Source organism: Eumetopias jubatus, unplaced genomic scaffold (genome assembly GCF_037043125.1).
Source record: "Eumetopias jubatus isolate StellerSeaLion01/CBP00866 unplaced genomic scaffold, mEumJub1_p1.0 scaffold_9, whole genome shotgun sequence".
Taxonomy (NCBI): Eukaryota; Metazoa; Chordata; class Mammalia; order Carnivora; family Otariidae; genus Eumetopias; species Eumetopias jubatus.
This window is the reverse complement of record NW_028274815.1, coordinates 76,808,339-76,826,189: the sequence shown is the minus strand read 5'-3', so window position 1 is coordinate 76,826,189 and position 17,851 is coordinate 76,808,339. Positions and strand designations below refer to the sequence as shown.

Here is a 17,851-nt window from a genome sequence, read left to right as displayed (position 1 = left end):
CTCCAGGAGCAATATGGAAGGATGGTGCCCTGGGTGGCTTCCTCACTCTGTCCCCAGTGTTTCCCTTCCTCTTGGGGCACTCGCTTTGAACCCCATTGACCCCAGGGCCAGATGGGCCTGAAGACATTTATTGGGTTTTCCTTAGAACAGCTGAGGCAAACTTGCATTTTCAAAAGGAAGTTTATTAGCATTGAAAGGGACAAGTTAGAGATGACAGAAAATGTGGCTGTCCAATCTCCAAAGCAAGACTTGTGCTCTCAGTCCTCACATTCTGGCTCCTGGACTGGGCTGCTGGGTGGCCCTTTGTCTGGAGGGGAGCTGTCACAGCCCCTGCCTGTCTCCACCTGCCGTCGGGCTCTTTCCTGTGCTCTGGGGATGTCATCTGGGACACACTGCTGTGTAAGGTCAAGACCCTTTCCTTCCCCTGCCACCCACCTGGCTCCTGCAGATGTCCTGCTGGTTGAGGCACCCTGTGCTGGCAACATTTTCCCTCCAGGTCAGAGCCCGGCCGTCCTTCCTCCTGCGGCCCTGTGAACCCCCAGTCTCGGGAGGGGCCTCCTTACTTGAGCGGGCCCTCCAGCGAGACCTCCACCTACAGCTTCTCTGCAGCCTGCGCCTTCCCAGAGGCCTCCGGCGCCGGGTTGGAGGGCTGGTAGGAGCTCTCGTCACTGGCTGGGCCCTTGCAGCCCTGGCTGAGGCCCAGCAGGGCCTGGACCTGGTGGAGGAAGTTGGGGCTCGAGAAGCAGTAGAGCACGGGGTCCAGGACACTGTTGAGGTAAGTAATGGCCAGGGAGCCGTGGAAGAGCTGTGTGCAGAGGTCGAGGGCGTGGCAGGCATGCAGGCGGAAGGCCACCATGGAAGCCATGCCGAAGACGATGCTGGGCAAGAAGCAGACGGTGTAGACGGCCACCACCGTGGCCAGCATACGCACGGCCCTCTGCGGGCCCGCCTGCCCCCCCAGGCTGCGGCGCCGGATCGTGAGCCCAATGCTCACAATGGCAAAGAGGATGAGGGCCAGCGGCAGGAAGAATTCCAGCATGAACAGGGCCTGGTGCCAGTGGAGTGAGGCCGAGGACCTCGCGCTCAGCTGGTAACTGAGGCAGGAGCCGTCGGTATAGGCAGCCAGGAGCAGGTGCCCGTTGAGGAGCAGGATGCTGGCCCAGAGCCCCCCGGCCACCCTGGCGGCCGCCCACACGGAGGCCCGGCTCAGCACGTGGTGGGGCCGCACCACCTTCAGGTAGCGGTTGAGTGCAACAGCCGTGAGGAAGACCACACTGGCCGAGCGGTTGGTGGACAGCATGAAGAGGTTGAGCTTGCAGGCGGTGGCCCCAAAGCGCCAGTGCTCCTGCAGGAAGTAGTAGTCCACGCGAAGGGGCAGGTTGATGATCAGGAGAAAGTCGGCAATGACCAGGCTGACCAGGAAAACCGTGTTTGACGTCCAGGGCCGCGTGTGGAAGCAGAAGATGAAGAGCGCCAAGCTGTTCCCCACCAGGCCCAGGACGAACTCCATACCCAAGATCGGCGCTAGGAGGGCAGACACGGTGGGGGAGAAGGCTGGGAAGCAGGAAACCGTGGCCTCTCTGGTGGTCCCCAAGTCTGTGGTGAAGGCTGAAGAAGAGGAGGAGAGGAAGGGAGGGAGGGAGGTGGGGAGGGAGGCAGGGAGAGCAGAGGGAGGGAGAGAAAGGAGGGGAGAGGAAGAGCTCAGGTTATGAGATTCCATGAGAGAAGTTTCCAGCTTTCTACCCCTTTCTACCCCTTCGAGCTTTCTACCCCTGCAAGAGTGTTCAGGGCAGAGTGGAATGATGCTCACTACCAGCTAGTCACCATGATGACTCAATATCCTGGGGTTTTTATCAGCATCCTTGCAGCCACTGAGAAACACCCAGCCAAAGGGGAACCCTGCAGCCCTCCCGCCCCTCTCCCTACCCCCACACTGAGTGACCTGGCTGCGAGGTCTCTGAAGGGAGTGGGGGGAGTCTGGGCTGCCCCTGGCACAGGAGGAGAGCAGGGCTTGGCAGGGGTGAGACGGAGGCCCAGGGAGAACCTGAAGTGGGAGGAAGGCCCAGCTGGGGTGAGGAGGGGAAGAGTGTCCACAGCGCCGAGGGCTCAGACGTTTGCTTGCCCGAAGGCCGGAGCTGGTCCTGGCAACCCATAGCTCTCAGGGTCATGCAGGCCACCCTGTAAACCCCCTTGTACAGACTGGGTGGCTGCCTCCCTGCCCCCACTAGCTCTGGAAGCAGGGAGTGTGGAGCTAACAGGACGTTGTCCCCGGAGAGGGAGGTGGGGATTCCAGCCAATACCTTAACCACGTGCTCATGGCCTTGTGGCATAAGCCTGTTTGTGCCCTGCCATCCCCAATTCCCGATGGTCCAAAGTCCATGTACCCCACGAAATACCTCCCACACGCAGAGAGCTCCCCTGCCAGTAGAAACTGGGCTCCTCCCCCAGACAGAACAATCCTCAGAGCCTTCAAGATACCCTGTCCACTGTCCGCCCCACTCCATCTGCACCCAGCATTCACCACAGACAGGGCAGTAGATTCCGGGCTGTCTTCAGGCAAGGTTTTCCTGCTCCTCTACTGCGTGGTGTTCTCAGGAGCCCCTGGGGCCTTGGACTCCTCCTGACGTGGGACAGTGCCGAGGGAGCCTGCAGCTCCGGGCTGCAGGACCTGACACCCGCCCTTGCCGGCTGGCTACGGTCAGCAGGGTGCGTGCGTGCCAACTCTGCCTAGGCCTCGGGGCTTCAGACACAGTGGCCATTGGCCTCTCTTTCTCAGAACCTCCAGGCCTCTCTCACCTCTGTCCTGGGCTCTCATCTGGCCAAGGCTGAGGGAGACAGGCCGTAAGAGGCTGTGACCCCAGGGTGCTGGATGGTGAGACCACCAGCCTGAGCTTTGAATGCAGACAGGCCTTGTTTGGAAACAGCCGCTTGTTTGCCAAACCTCTCAGGGAACTCCCTAGCACGGAGCCAATGTTCAGAAAAACAGAAGATCTCATTTTTGTTATTTTCTCAGGTTAGGTCTGTCCTGGGCACTAGGGACAAGCTCGTCTTCTCCTGGCCGCCTGGCCCTGTGCAGGGGGGGCCTCTGCGGGACATTCCCCGTGTTCTCTCCTGGGGGATCAGAGCAATACCCTGCTGTGGCCCACGTTTGGACTAGCCTCTGGCTTCACCTCCTGGACTGTGTGAGTTTGTGGGGGAGGCTGCCAGTGTTTCTTCTTGGCTGGTGGGAGAGGAAAGCCTTAGGGGTAGAGAGGTGGGCACAGGCCCTGGGGTGGAAACCCTTTCAGCAAAGCCAGGTTCCCATCTACTTTCAAAACAGATGGTGGAGCGAATCAAAACAGTGGGCCGCAGTGGGGGAAGGCAGGGGTTAGAGTCCACGTTTTCCAGAGGAAGCTTTGACCCTAACCAGGGACCTGTTCCATCCAGACCCCACTTTGATTACCCCCACCTGCAACCCCTTCTGGACTTCTCACTGAAGTCCCAGGAAACCGGGCTCTGGTCTCCGCTGTAGGTTCTGGGTTTTGTCTCTACCCACGGCTGCTTCTAGGGTTCCCAGCACTCCTGGACTCCGCAGAGCACCCAGGAGCCTTCTGAGTCTTTGGACACGGCGCCTGTACGTAGCAGGGGGGGGAGCGTTATTGTGATCTTCATCTGCTAACCGTGGTTAATTCTGAGTGGTGGATCTTGGCTTTTTAAGTATTTTTGTTTTCTATGATTAGTATACATCACTTGTTACTGGGGAGAAAAAACCCAACAGACGCTATTTTTTAAAAGTCATGTAAAAAGTGTAAGCGGGAAAGATTCAAGAGGCAGAGGGACGATATGAACCCTGTCCCCAGGACGAGCACAGGAGCGAGAATGGATGGGCCACACACACACAGTGAAGAGAGCCCCTTTACGAGTAGGGACGCCCACTAACAGACTGTCCACACATCTACATGCACCTGGTGCCCCCAACACACCAGACACACACACACACACACACACACACACACACACACACACACACACACACACGAGTCACAGGAGTACAGGGGGTCGGCCATCCATGACAGCCCGTGTGCATGCAGACATACAGGCGTTTGTCCACCAGGAAGCCTTTATTGAGGGCCCTCTGGGTAGCAGGCAGGTGCTGCCCTGGGCCTGTGGGGACAGAGGAATGGAGAGGTAGTCTGGCCTCCATCAAGGAGCAGACCGTGCAGGGCAGTGGACAGAGGGCTGTTAGAGGAGAAGGGGCACCACCATCCCCCCAAGAGCCTGGCATCTCGGCCGAGAGGACAGGAGGGTGGATGGCGATGTCGAGGGCCCAGTTCCGGGGACACAGAGTGGCTCAGCAGTGGTACATCCAGAAGCAGAGCCGGCAGGGGAGTTATGTGGGGGAGGGAGGCACTGTTTCGGGCTGCACCCAGAGGATCAGCCCAGGGGCTTCTTGCGGGCGGGGTCCTGGGTCACAGCCAGGGCCACAGAGCCCTGCCCTTGCTCCCAGGTGTACCTGTGGAGACACAGGTGGGCTGGGGTCAGACAGGTGGGCCTTGAGGATCCCAGGGGAAGGAGGGTGGTCCCACAGCTTGGCGGGGGGAAAGTCCTCCCGTGCACTCACGCGTCCCCGGCTGGCACCAGAAGGCTGTCATCCGGGGCCAGGCTCAGGTGCTGTTGCCCCACTGTCACCACAGAGGAGCCCTCCTGGGAAAGAGGAGCAGGAGAATGGGAATGGAGGCCGTTGGGCCTCAACACCTGTCCAGGGGTCCCTGAGTCTGCCTTGGCAAGGAGGTCCTGGGAGCCACTCCAGGCTCTGGGTGTCCAAGGCCCAGGAGCAACCTGGTCCCCATGGGCAGGAGGATGTGCCACCCTCTGTCAGGGGCCCCACTTGCCAACTGCCACAGCCACACATCCACGTCCTGTCTCGGGCCTTCGCTACTGCCTTGTCCATGGACGATCACCTGGCAGGAAGCGACATACATCTTTCTGGTGCTTCTGCCCCACACAGGAGATGGCCTTGAACCTGCCCCCCAGACGCTAGGCCTGCAGCACCAGGCACAGCCTTATCTTCATGTGTAGGGCCAAGACCAGGACTTGGAGGGGAAGGCTGCCAGGCCGTGAGCCTCCCTGCTGCCTCCCTGCTGAGCAGTGCTGCCCGCCGTCCAGGACCACGCCTGCCTGCCCTTCACACGCACATGTGCATCGGATGCCTCGGCCGCCCATGCCCACGACTGCTGACCCATATGAAGGCATGACTGCCAGGGGCACGCTCGGGACACACACACTCATGTGTGCACGGCTTAGCGTGGACTCGTGTATCACACACACAGCTCCCCAAAGAGTGCCCACCTGCCTTCTTCCATGGGATTCTGGCCTGAGGAGGAGGAGGGAGATGGGAGGGGACGAGGCTTTTTGACCTGCATCAGCCCAGCAGCGACTGTGCAGGCCTCGCTCCTGCTGGCCCAGAGCGGGACTCAGTAGATATCTGTTGGCATAAACTGAAGCAGGTGGGAACAGGCGTGTGCACGTGGCAGAAGGCAGCACTGGGAGGCCAGCTCGATGCCGAATGCTATTGCCGTGTTGGGCTGGGAGGGGCTTTGTGGCGTGCCCCTGTTTTCACGGCCCTGTGTAAGCTCAGGTGTCTGCAGGCCAGAACTTTCAGGGCAGGTGTGTACCCAGGGAGCATCCCTCCACGAGGGTGTCTGATTCAAACTGCAACGTATGCGCCCATGGCAAACTGTAAAGGACAAGCAAGCCCAAGCCTTGTACCTTGTCCAGCCCAGGAGACCTGTCAGGACCTGGGCACTGCCTGCTACTCCTGCCATCCAGCCATGGTGCTTCCTGCCCCCACTCCCCTGCCCTGGCTCCTGCCAACTTCAGCTACTTGCAGTGCCAGGCTATTGCAAGCTTCCATGCCTTTACCCATGCTTTTCCCTTACCTGGAATGCTCTCTCAGCCTCCCTTTCTTCCTTTTGCAAACTCCTATATTTGCTTTAAAATGCAGCTTACACGTCACCTCCTCTAAGAAGTCTTCCCTGACTTCCCTCCCAGCCTGGGTTCCTCCTTCATTGTCCTATGGCTTCCTGAATCTTCTTTACCAAATAACATACCACCTGATTGTGGTAATTGTTGATTAACTTGTCTGTTTATCAGACCATACACTCTTTGAGGAAGTGACTCTTTTTCTCCTACCAAAGCCTGAAACATCATAGGCATTCAACAAATGCTGAATGAAAGAAGGCCAACTTTGTTTGGGTGGGTCTCTCTCCGTGCACCTCTCCACCCAACCCTCACCCCCAGGCACCTCTCCTCCTTCCGGGTCCCCAGGCTGAGACTGGCCAAAAGTTCAGGAATTCCTAGTAGAAGGATAACTCTAGACCCCCAGGAATCGGTCAGTGTATGGGGCAACCCCCTACTCTGAAGGCAAAGAAAGACTGCTTGAGACCACATAGACTCCACTCCTCAGGGAGGAAACAGGAAGACCTCTGTTTGTGTCATAACCTCTGAAACTCTGTGTGTGTGTGTGTGTGTGTGTGCACGTGCGCATGTGTGGGTGATTAGTTCCCATCTCCTAGGGCTGCTGGGTAGATGCCCTGGGTGGCCCAGGGCCTCATTACCTGTGTCTCATAGGTGTCCCCAAACAGGCTGAGGGGTGTGCCTGCCTGCAGCTGTCTGCGGTGGCCATCCAGCCAGGCCTCCAGGGACATGGGCTCCATGACAGATCGTGTGCTCAGGGGGAATGGCGGTTCCTGGAGCAGCTGGTCTGCGCCCACAGCATAGCTATGTCAGTGGCCTCTGGCCTGGCCCGCCCAGAGCCCCAGCAGGCCCAGGGCTCCCAGCTCCGAATCACCAGGATAGGCTCTGGATCCAGCTCGAGCACCAAGCAGCCACGTGGGGGACATTATTTGGTGCCATTGTCTCGTACCTTGAGTACTGGGCAGAGAACTCAAAAGGAGACTGTACTCTGGACCAAGACCCATTCTACTCTGGGAAAGCAGAGAGGGAGGGAGAAAGGCGGTTCCCCGGGGGGCTCACCAGGGATGGGCTTTCCTGTTTTGTGCTGCTCAGAGCTGAAGAACCTGCAGGGAGAAATGCGGAGGAGTACGAGTGGCCAGCATTCCCGAATGAGCGGCCAGGGACACACAGGTACACACACTCATACGCTCTTAGGTGCAGGAGCCCACACTCTCATGGGGCCCTACACAACTCGATGGAGGGCCACCCTCCCCTCCCTTCCAGCCCAGGCCCTCCCACCCTGGGAGGGGCAGACTTTCCCCCCACATCCCAGGCACGCTGGCTCCAGTGTGGTGGGCACTGCTGGGTGGATCTGTCCTCCCCAGCCAGAGCAGGGGGCCTCAGAGAGCAAGGGGCAGGGACTGGGCTGGGGCTCACTCCTGGATGATGGGGGCCAACTGTGTGCCAAGGTCCTTGCAGTAGAACCACTTCTCAAACAGGACGTCCGTGGTGTCACCCATGTAGTACCTGCCAGAGCAAAGGACAGGTAACCCAGCTCCCCACCTGGGTAGCCTCTGGGCGGCTCTGCTTGTGGAAGTCTGGAGCCTGGCTAGCCCCACAGAGTTGGCCGCCACTTCACCCCGTTAGCGCAACCTAGTGTCCAACGCTCACTCACCCACCCCTGGCTCTCCCAGAAGCACTATGTGCCCCAAAGTCAGGGGGCTATTATCGACCTCATTAGCATTCCTGGTTCCCCAAACAACCATTTACAAAGTGGATAAAACTCTGAGGCTCGGAGAAGCTGGGTAACGTGGCAGAGATTACACAGCCTGTGAGTGGCAGGTGCTGGACGGACTCGAGACAGTCTTAGAAACACAGACAAAAAATCAGTAACAAGTGTCTTCATTTTCCCAGAGAGGAAGCTGAAGCTGACAGGGCCTGCACAAGGAAACTTACGGAACCAACATGCAGAAGATACCCCCCAGATGAGCTGTCCTGCTCCTTCAGGGGTCATGGATGCCTTTGAGAATTGGAGCAAAGGGCTGGGCCTCTTCTCCGGAGGAAAGTCCACGTGCGTGTACACACAGTCTCTCCGAGACTCTCTGAAGCCCACCCAAGCCCCAGCCCGGCTCAGTGAGCTCGGGCCTCAGGCCCCTGGTGTGTGCAGCTCTTTTGTTGACTGAATGTCTAATCCTCAGGCTCAGCTCCCAGGACCAGGCCCGCTTTGTCCTTTTCAGGTTCTCCCGAAAAAGAGAAGTGGTCCTGCTTATGGGACATGGTTTATAGACACACAGCTCATCCTAAGTTCTATCCCGGGACGGAGCTGGACACCAGAAAGCTTGCCTTCAGAGCGGCATTTTTAAAGTTGAGTCCCTGGCTTTTTTTTTTTTTTTAAGATTTTATTTTTCCATTTGAAAGAGAGTGAGAGGGGGAGGAGCAGAGGGAGAGGGAGAAGCAGAGGAAGAAGCAGACTCCCCACTTAGCAGGGAGCCCAATGCGGGGCTTGATCCCAGAACTCCGGGGTCGTGACCTGAACTGAAGGCAGACACTTAACCAACTGGGCCACGCAGGCACCAAATCCCTGGCTTTTATTAAAGGTCAAAAGCAGCCAGGGGCGCCTAGCTGGCTCAGTCAGTAGAGCCTGAAACTCTTGATCTCGGGGTTGTGAGTTTGAGCCCCATATTGGGTGTAGAGATTATTTAAAAATAGTCTTAAAAAAAGTCAAAAGCAGCCAGATGAAATCTGTTATTGAGTTTGCTGTAAAAATGTTACTGAGGACGGGGTGCCTGGGTGGCTCAGCCACCCAGCTAAATCAATGGACTCTTGATTTTGGCTCAGGTCATGATCTCAGGGTCATGAGATTGAGCCCTGCATTTGACTCCGTGCTAGGCATGGAGTCTGTCTCTCTCCTTCTCCCTCTGCCTCTTCCCCCGCATGCACATGTGCAAGCTCTCTCTCTCTAAAATAAATAAACTAATAAATAAAAAAATAAGATTAAAAAAAGTGTTATTGGGCGCCTGGGTGGCTCAGTTAGTTAAGCGACTGCCTTCGGCTCAGGTCATGATCCTGGAGTCCCTGGATCGAGTCCCGCATCGGGCTTCCCGCTCAGCGGGGAGTCTGCTTCTCCCTCTGACCCTCCCCCCTCTCATGTGCTCTCTCTCTCTCATTCTCTCTGTCTCAAATGAATAAATAAAATCTTTAAAAAAAAAGTGTTATTGAGGACACTGTCCACTGTCACTAAAAACTCCCTTCATAAAGCCCCATAGGAAAGATTTCTTTTGGAATTGAAGGCCAGACATCTGTTTCTACAACAGTAGGTTAGTATTATCATTGTGTTTTTGAAAAGCATTGAATAGTATAAGGAATGCTCAGGAGATTTTTAAGTGAAAAAAAGCAAAGTTCAACCCCATGCTTGCTAAGACTACAGTGCTGTGAGGTGTAGATATGCATAGAAAAGAGGCAAGATGGAAGGTTAACAGCTTTGTTAGATGGTAACATGACAGGGTTTTTTTGGTTTTCTCTTTATTATTGTTCATTTCATTTTATTGAGATGTCATTCGCATTCCATAACATTTTCCCTCTCCCTGACATAGTTTTAACTTTATTTGCTTTCTTTTACTTTTCCTGACTTCAAGACTGAATGTGTATGACTTCGCTGATTTCAAAAAGGGCAAGCATTAAAAAATAATCCATTGTAACAGGAGATGGGGGCAAAGTATCCTGATCTCAGGAACTTGTTGAGAAATTTTAATTTTATTAAAAAATACAAAAAATAGTTTAGCTTTTGGAAAAATCTGTGTCCCTCGGAGCCACAGGCTGCAGCAGATAATAAGTGGGTGACAGATTGGAGCCCACTGGGAACTCAGCTCTGGAAAGAGTCGCCGCCCCCCACGTGGCACCGGTGTTTGTCCCGTCCTCGGTGCTGACTCACACTCCTATCTAGACCATCCTGACCCTCACTTCCTATTTCTCTACAATGCCAGCTTGGCTGCCTTCTAGCAAACTCAACTTCCCTGTGCCCAGTCTTCTTATCTGTAAAGTCCACACTTGCGGTGGCTTGCCCCCTGTCTCTGCCCCGGATGTCCGGACAAGGCCCATTTACCTGAGCCCATCTAGCTCCGTTTTCAGCCGCCTCCGTTCAATGACCAGTCCCATGGTGTTGGCAAACCTCTGTGGAGAGTGGGGTACCCCAGCGGGCAGGAGGAATATCTGCAGTGGTGGAGACAAGGTGCTAGCAAGCCTGCAATCCCTTCCAGGGACCTGGGTGCCCGCAGTGTCCTGGCCTCCCCAGCTGGCCCACAGGGTCCGGCAGCCCCCGCTCTGCTAGCCTCTAGCCCGGAAGCGGAGGAAATGTCAGGCCTTGCTGAGGATGGGCAGCTCACAGGAGGAAGTGCCCAAGGGCCAGGAAGGGAGGCAGGACAAGCCAGGGAGGACACACTCCAACCAAAGCCAGCACGAGTGGACCATGGGTTCCTGCACTTTGGTCCTTCACCTTCCCATGCCCTGGGTCCCTGACTCACCTCTCCCTGCCGAATGGTCACGGCCCGGTGTTTCCCTCGCTCCAGGACTTGGAGAACCATGTCGCCCTCTAGCTGGTAAAACACCTGTGGGATAGGAGGGCAGACAGGCTCAGCCCCTGCCCCCTCCCTCTTCTAGGTCCTTGGCCTGAGTTCTGACACGGACACCTGAGAAATTTCCTGAAGGCCTGTATAAGCAGTTCTGTCACTCCTGCTCTGAGGCCCCAGTCTCCTCTGACACATGCTACAGACCGGAGTGCTGGGGCCACAAGACGAACTGTACCAGCTCAGGCGGATGTTAAACCAAGTCTGGCCTGCAAGGCCTTACAGGGGTGGGGGCAGTCCAGAGAGCCAGTGTGTATGAAGCCTCTTCTCTGCCCCCAGCTCTGTGCACATGCACACTCTATACACATTGACTCCTTCCCGCAGGCAGGGGCCAGTGTCCCCATGTGCTGCATAGAAACAGGCTCAGAGAGGTGGCATGATGTTACCTGCCTGAGATCCCACGGTAGTAAGAAGAAGAGCCTTCAGCCCAAGTCTGGCTGACTCCCAGCCCAGGTCCCCTCGCATCTGTGCACCCCAAGAGAAGGAGTCGGGTAAAGGGAGTATTGTGTGGTGGGTGGTGGAGCTGGGGAACCCGAGGGCTGTTGCAGAAGCCCGAGCTCAGCGAGGATGACAATTTGGCTCAGTGATGCCTTTTCTCTCACCAGGGAGGAACGTGGACAACTCCTATGCACAGCCTGGGGAAGGACGGGCAGGCACAGAGAGGATGCTGACCCTCAGCCCTGTGGCCTCCCAGGGCCTGTGGCTGGTACTCTCCCCGGCCCCAGGACGAGAACAAGCTGGCACACACCCACTTCTAGCCAAATTCCTCCCAGCCACCTGAGTGTCCTTTCTGAGAGGGGCCGCCTACTCAGGTCAGCCCTCTCATCCGTCAGCCACTCAGCTGAGTCACGGCTTGGCCTGGACCCCTCAGTGGACACCCATCCACACTACCAGAGCAGCTTGGGGAGGCCCAAAAGTGGGGTGTGGGGCAGAGGCAGTCGGGGCCAAGGGAAGGCAAGAGGGAGTGAGAGAGGAAAGGTCGGTACTGACACCAGGGTAACAGAGTGGAAACCTTGGGAAGGCAAGTGGAGGGGCCTAAGGCTGACTGAGGCAAGCAGAGAGACACACAACCCGTCTAGTCTCCCACACGGCGTGGTGGCCACTCCCAATCCAACCCTGTCTCCCTGTCTTCTCTCGGCAGCTTTGGATATTCCTGCTGATTTTTGCCACAGAGGAAAGCGGCCTCCCGTGAGGTGTGGTGAGAAGTGGGTGGCCGGGAGAGGTAAGGGGTCAGCTGGCCTGCTCTGTGAGGCTTTTCCTTGCTGGTCCAGGGTCCTCACTCCCCTGCCCGCCCGACGCGCTCGGTGCTCTGTAAATATTTGTCGAGTGAGTGATTCCCCTGTGCTCCCTCCAGGCCCTGGCTGTGGCTGGGAGGCCAGGGGTGGGGGTGGAGGCTGGTGACCAAGCTGGACTCTGGACCTTGAACCCCTGCGTCAGGACCCCCCACGATGATGGTTCTTGGTTCCCTCTACTGTTCTTTTGTCACCAGAGACCCTGAAAGCTGGAAACCCACCCATGTCCCTCCTTCAGGGGGCCCGTCTTTTTCTTTTGAATTCTACTTTTGTTTATTTATCTTGGGGTAGGTAGTAGTACAGAAACACAGTTCAAAAGTCAAGGTACAAAAGGGGATTCGGTACAAATTCCCCCCTCCCCCTCCGTTAAACAGCCCCCAGGAACTCATATGTCTTGGGCCCTCCAGATGAGGGGACCTCCCATCTCCAACCCTTTCCAGAGAACTCAGCTCCCGGGACCAGAGTGGAGCACTCAGGTCCCTGTCGGCATCTGGGTCTCATTTGGGAGGCCAGTCTTCCATATTCAGATTCGAGGGGGAGGGGACCAGGGCATCGCACCTGGCACATGGATGGCCAGGGGGTGACGCCCAGCGGCCTGAGCTGCCCTCTCACACCCACAGAGCCTGGGCTCTTTCCTGGGGCTCCCGCAGCAGAGCTGGAGGATGGCGCTATCACTGTGTGCCCACAACTTGCAGGCAGCTGCTCTGCCCTGGGATTTCAGTAGCACCCCCTTCATCCATCAGCCAGCTGACCACCCCCCCACACCTCCTGTCCACTGGCTCTGGCTCTTGCTTGGGAATTGTCCCCCTCCTCCAGGGCTATTAAAGAAGGGGGCAGTAGCAGGCTTACCTCCTCACCCTCCTCGATGTGGTAGTCTTTCCTGACGTTGGGGCCCCCGACGAACATGACTTTGAGCTGCTCCTGGTGCCTGCAATGGACGAGGGGGAGGAGGTCCTGAACCAGCTTGTGGGACAGGACAGGAGGGGTGCAGGGGCCCGTGGGGGGCCTGGAAGGAGCCTGGGTACACCTGAGAGAGGTGACAAGGCTGTTTCTATAACACTGTCCCTGTAGTCTCTGACATTTGTCCCCCTCCCTTCTCATCTCAGTATGGCTGTGCTCCTGCAAGTGTGTGTGTGTGTGTGTGTGTGTGTGTGTGTGCGCGTGCCTGAGACTATATGTGTACCTGCGTCTTTCTGTATCTGTGTCTCAGGGGATTTGTGTGTGTGTCCCCGACATCCTCTGACCTAGTAGTGGGGAGCATGGTGGTGGCAGATCTACCGCTTCATCAACCAGGATCCCGGGCCTTGTTCAAGATCTCTAGTTACAGGAGAGCAAACTGCAGGCACCACTTCCTGGGCTAGAGGCAGCGGAGGAGTAAGATGACCTTTATCTAACCACCTCTCCCAAGCTGTCTGACCGTGAGACTCTCTGCTCCCCGCAAACTGCGGGCTTGAAGCTGTGAGACACTTGGGGAAGGAAGTGGAGGGGAAAGCTGGATGCAGAGCCCCTGAGCCTGGAAGCACTGGGGGTCCTGGTGGTGTGGGAGTGGGAGTGGTCTTGGGGAGCAATGGTGAGAAGGCGGAAGGAGGTCACCCCAGGCTTCAAGAGCTCAGCCAAGGAGTTTGGTCTTGGCCTGAAGGGTGCCAGGGAGCCTAGGAAAGTTTTGTTTTTTTTTTAAGTTTTATTTAAGTAATCTCTGCGCCCAATGTGGGGCTCGAACTCAAGACCCTGAGATCAAGAGTTACATGCTCTTCCAACTAAGCCAGTCAGGCGCCTCAAAGTTTGTTTGTTTGTTTGTTTGTTTTTAAAGATTTTATTCATTTATTTGACAGAGAAAGAGACAGTGAGAGAGGGAACACAAGCAGGGGGTACTGGGAGAGGGAGAAGCAGGCTTCCCGTCGAGCAACATATGGCCTTTTGTGTCTGGCTTCTTTCACTTAACATTATGTTTTGTTTTGTTTTGTTTTGTTTTTAAGATTTTATTTATTTGAGAGAGAGAATGAGCAGTGGGGAGGTGCAGAAGGAGAGGAGGAAGAAGCAGGCTCCCCGCTGAGCAGGGAGCCCAATGCGGGGCTCGATGCCAGGACCCTGGGATCATGACCTGAGCTGAAGGCAGACGCTTAACTAAGACTGAGCCACCCAGGAGCCCCAGTTTTTTTTTTAAATCTCAGTATGGCTGTGCTCCTCCATTTTTTTTTTTAAATCAGTTTTTTTTTTTTAAATCAACTTTACTGGAATCTAATTTAGATACCTATGGAACGAGCCCACTCAAGAACTATTTCCACCCATCAGCCAGATCATACCCCTCCTCTGCCTCACCCCTCCCCACCGCAGTGTCATATGGCCCCCTCACCCCCAAATTCATATGTTGAAGTCCTACCCCCAGACCTAGGAATGTGACCCAATTTGGAAATAGGGTCATTGCAGATGTAACTGGTTAAGCCACAGTGAGGTCACACTAGAGTAGGCTGAGCCCCTAATCCTTATTAAATAAAGGGGAAATTTAGGGGTGCCTGGGTGGCCCAGTCAGTAAGCATCTGCCTTCGGCTCAGGTCATGATCCTGGGGTCCTGGGATCGAGCCCCGCATTGGGCTCCCTGCTCAAAAGAGAGTCTGCTTCTCCCCGCCACCCCCCACCACTTATGTTCTCTCTCTCACTCTCTGTCAAATAATAAATAAAATCTTTTTTTAAAAAAAGGAGGGGGGAATTTAGACACAGACACACGGATGGGGAGAGTGCCCTGTGATGATGAGGACAGAGATCACGGTGAGGCAGCAGCAGCCGAGGAAGGCCAAGGTCACCACCAAGCCACCAGGAGCTAGGAGAGGCCTGGGGCAGACTCTCCCTGACAGCCTCAGCCAACACAGGGTGGGGGGGCCACAGCTCTGTCCCACCCTGTGGCCCATTATGCCTGCCTGCCTCTACCCCTTGTCTGTTTGTACGTATTGGTCGCTTCCTCTCACCCGAATGTCAGCGCCCCAAGGAAGTGACCGTCCGTTTGTTGTCGGTTGCAACTGGTGTGCCCAGAACAATGCCTGGCATATACTGAGTGCTCAGTGAACACCTGCTGAACGAATAAAGGCAGGGCCTGCACTTTGTGATGGTGATACTGGGGCGGAGCCGGAGGCCTGGGTGGGGGGTGCCTGGAGGCAGGGGCAGCCTGCACCACTCAGGCTGGAGGCGACAAGGGTGGCCCCAGAGCCGTGGCCAGAGGGCTGGAGAGGAGCAGAGAGATGCGAGACACTGTTGGGGCACCCTGGGGGGTGCACAGGGATGAAGTGGAGGAAAGGAGTGAGGGCCACAACAGTGGTAGAAGACACGAGGCTCTGGAGTGGGGGTGGGGGGCGGTTGGCTGTGAGCCGGTGGTGGCGCTACACCGTGACCAAGAGTGTGGACTTGGGAGTCAAGCTCTTCCGTGGGCTGGAGTCTGGACCAGGGCCCATACTAGCTGTGGGACACTGGGAGAGTCACTCATTAGAATCCCACCTCAAGCAGCTAGTGTGAGGACTAGGTGAGGGGGTGTAACAACACTGGGCACGGCCTCTGGCTTGTCAAGGTGTGCCAATGCAGCTGTGTGGTTTGGGGTGCCAGGCCGTTGGGGGTGTTCTGCAGACCTGGCAATGTGAGCCAGGAGCTGGGGAGCACACCAGGCCCGGCCATGGGGCCCAGGGCAGGGGAGGGAGGTGAAGGGGCCACAGGGGAGGGCCCAGGTCTGCTGGAGAAAGACCGCTGCGGACCACCACCGGCCCTGCTGGGTGCTGTGGGCAGAGGTGGCCAGGGACGGCCTGGTGGGAGTGTGTATGCCTGCAAGGAGGACCCTGGGGAGAGCATGAAATCAAGATCCTCCTACAGGAGCTGATCCTTCCCTTGACCCTCTGGCTGCAGGTTCTACTGCAGTTCTGGGGCATCAGAAAAACCACCCTCCCCAGATTTCTGTCACTGGGGGGTTGGAGAGCTATTTCTAAGCCCTGGGGACAGGGCGGTGACCTGCCATCTGCATCTCTCCTAGTCTCAGTCACCCAGCCATCTTCAGAAGTCAAGGTCACAATCTCCAGGGCAGTCATCAGGAAGAGGAACAGATGAGGGTGGGGGAACCCGGAACAGCCTGCCCTCCCCCTCCCCCTCCCCCGCCCAAGGCACAAGAGGGTGGCAGCCCCTTTCTGCAGGCTCCTGGGTCAAGGAGCTGGGGGCTGGAGGGTGAGGGATGAGGGGTGCGGACCGGGGAGGGGAGGTGGGGGCAGAGGGCAGGAGGAGGGCGGCGTGCCTGGGACTCACAGGAGCTTGTTGCAGACCGGGGGCAGGAAGGAGGCTCGGTTCTCTTCCAACCAAGTCTTCACCTTCACGGGACGCGCCATGGCAGCCCAGGAGCCCACTCTGGAGCCAAGTGCCCCGGCGGGTGTCCGAGGGGTGCGGATCCGCCCAGCCACCCATTGGCCGCCTAGCGAATCGGCGACCGGGGGGCCAAAGGGCGGGGCAATGCCCCCCGCACCGCCCCCACGACGGTAGCCCTTGCCAGACTTTGGTCCCGGGCCGCCCGTCCCCCGCACCGCCCCGGGCTGTCCCTGCCCAGCCCCGCGGTCTCCGCTGAGGAAGCGGGCGCCGGGTGGGGGCGCCCCTGCTTTCCGCCGGGTTCGGGCTCAGCCCCCCTCACGTGCCGGGGCTCCCCGAGAGCGTGCGCGGTCCCCTGTCCCCAAACTTTGCGCCTGGACCCCGCGGAGGCCCCGGAAGACAGACTGCGATGGGAGGAAGGCGGGTTTGGAAATCCGAGCACGTGAGTACGGAGGTGCTGGCCCTGGACGGAAGCCTCGGTTTCTCATCTGAGAAATGGGAATGCCTACACAGCCATCCCAGGGTTGCACAGCCGCCACCATAGGCCCCCGATGGCTGTCAGTCCCCATCCGCGGACGAGGACAGCGGTCAGGCCGGAGTCCCCAGGTTTAGCGAGTACCGCTCGCCTGGCTCGGCCTCAGGCTGGGTGAGGGCGGCGAGCGGGGAGGGGACCGAGCACGCCACGGGCCCTGGCCCTCGCCTACATTTGCCCGCGGCAGACAGAGCACCGACGAAGCGCCCGGCACTGTCTGAGCTCCTGACGTGTCTTAGGGACATACTCAAGTCACACGATACTTTCGTGAGAGTTTTACCGACGAAGAACCGGGCACTCGGAGTCCCAGCCCTCGGGAATCTCGGGGTTCCGGGGTGGGGTGGGCGGACAAACCTGTGCCCAGGCTTCCAGCCCGGTTACCCTGGGGGCGGCGGGGGTGGGGTGGGGTGGGGGGCGACTGTGAAATCGGAGAACCGGGTGGGGACGAGGAGGAGGGCAAGACAACCCGACCCCTGTTTTCTTCTCTTCCTTCCGGACTCAGAATTTTTAGGAAAAATGTGCGTGTATTGGAGGCTGGGGTGGGGAGAAGGAAAACAGCTCAGGCTCTGACGCGGGAATCCAGACTGTACAGAGTTTAAGAAATTCAGCTCCTCCAGCTCCTGCCCTCCCAGCCCCCCCGCCTGCCCCTTCCCTGCAGCCTGGGGTGGGCTGGTTTTCTCAGCACCTTCCCACACACAGACCCGCCCCCCTCAACCCTGCGCAAATCAGAACCCAGTCAGAGAGGCGAGAAGATTGCCACCCACCTCTGCTGGGAGGACCCTCCTGTTTCCTCTCCATCCCCATCTCTAACCCTCCTTTCGCCAGCCCTTCGTTTTCTTTTTAGTTATTACTTAGAACTTTTTTGCTGAGCATTTCTTTCTGGAATATTGCTTGGCACCCAAAGAACTCAAACCATATTCTTTGTCTCTGTAAGTAATCCAGAGGAGAGGTAAACAGCGACTGGTGAAGCAACAAGGATCCCTGATAGGTTAGGTTTGTTTTGGGTGTTTGTTACCTGGATGGATGGGTAGGTGGGCGGATAAAGGCATGAATGAATTCACAGAACACATGTTCTGTTACATAGTACAAAGGAAAGGACAGTTACCCTGTATTTTATTTTATTTTACAGGGGGAGTGGGAGA

At 57.2% G+C, this 17,851-nt stretch overlaps 2 protein-coding genes and 1 long non-coding RNA gene across 3 annotated transcripts in view; 1 reads left to right on the top strand and 2 right to left on the bottom strand.

Moving 5' to 3' along the window:
* Nucleotides 1-161: 161 nt before the first annotated feature.
* Nucleotides 162-4,050, bottom strand: OXER1 (oxoeicosanoid receptor 1). Its single transcript, XM_028103856.2, has 3 exons — nucleotides 4,033-4,050; nucleotides 3,449-3,527; nucleotides 162-1,608 (listed from the first exon to the last, which is right to left on the bottom strand). The coding sequence occupies exons 1-3, from the start codon at nucleotides 4,048-4,050 to the stop codon at nucleotides 593-595; spliced, it is 1,113 nt and encodes a 370-aa protein (XP_027959657.2). The 3' UTR covers nucleotides 162-592.
* A 31-nt stretch (nucleotides 4,051-4,081) lies between these two features.
* On the bottom strand, nucleotides 4,082-16,483 carry HAAO (3-hydroxyanthranilate 3,4-dioxygenase). Its single transcript, XM_028103857.2, has 10 exons — nucleotides 16,124-16,483; nucleotides 12,698-12,776; nucleotides 10,455-10,538; nucleotides 10,037-10,143; nucleotides 7,372-7,461; nucleotides 7,015-7,058; nucleotides 6,597-6,742; nucleotides 4,872-4,940; nucleotides 4,601-4,683; nucleotides 4,082-4,492 (listed from the first exon to the last, which is right to left on the bottom strand). Exons 1-10 carry the CDS (start codon nucleotides 16,201-16,203, stop codon nucleotides 4,414-4,416), a joined length of 861 nt encoding a protein of 286 aa, XP_027959658.1. The 5' UTR covers nucleotides 16,204-16,483; the 3' UTR covers nucleotides 4,082-4,413.
* The window catches only part of LOC114209737 (uncharacterized), a 40,501-nt gene continuing 38,769 nt past the window's right edge, over nucleotides 16,120-17,851 (top strand). The window contains exon 1 of the long non-coding RNA XR_003609391.2: nucleotides 16,120-16,619. This is a non-coding gene — a long non-coding RNA (uncharacterized LOC114209737). The remainder of the gene's footprint in view (nucleotides 16,620-17,851) is intronic.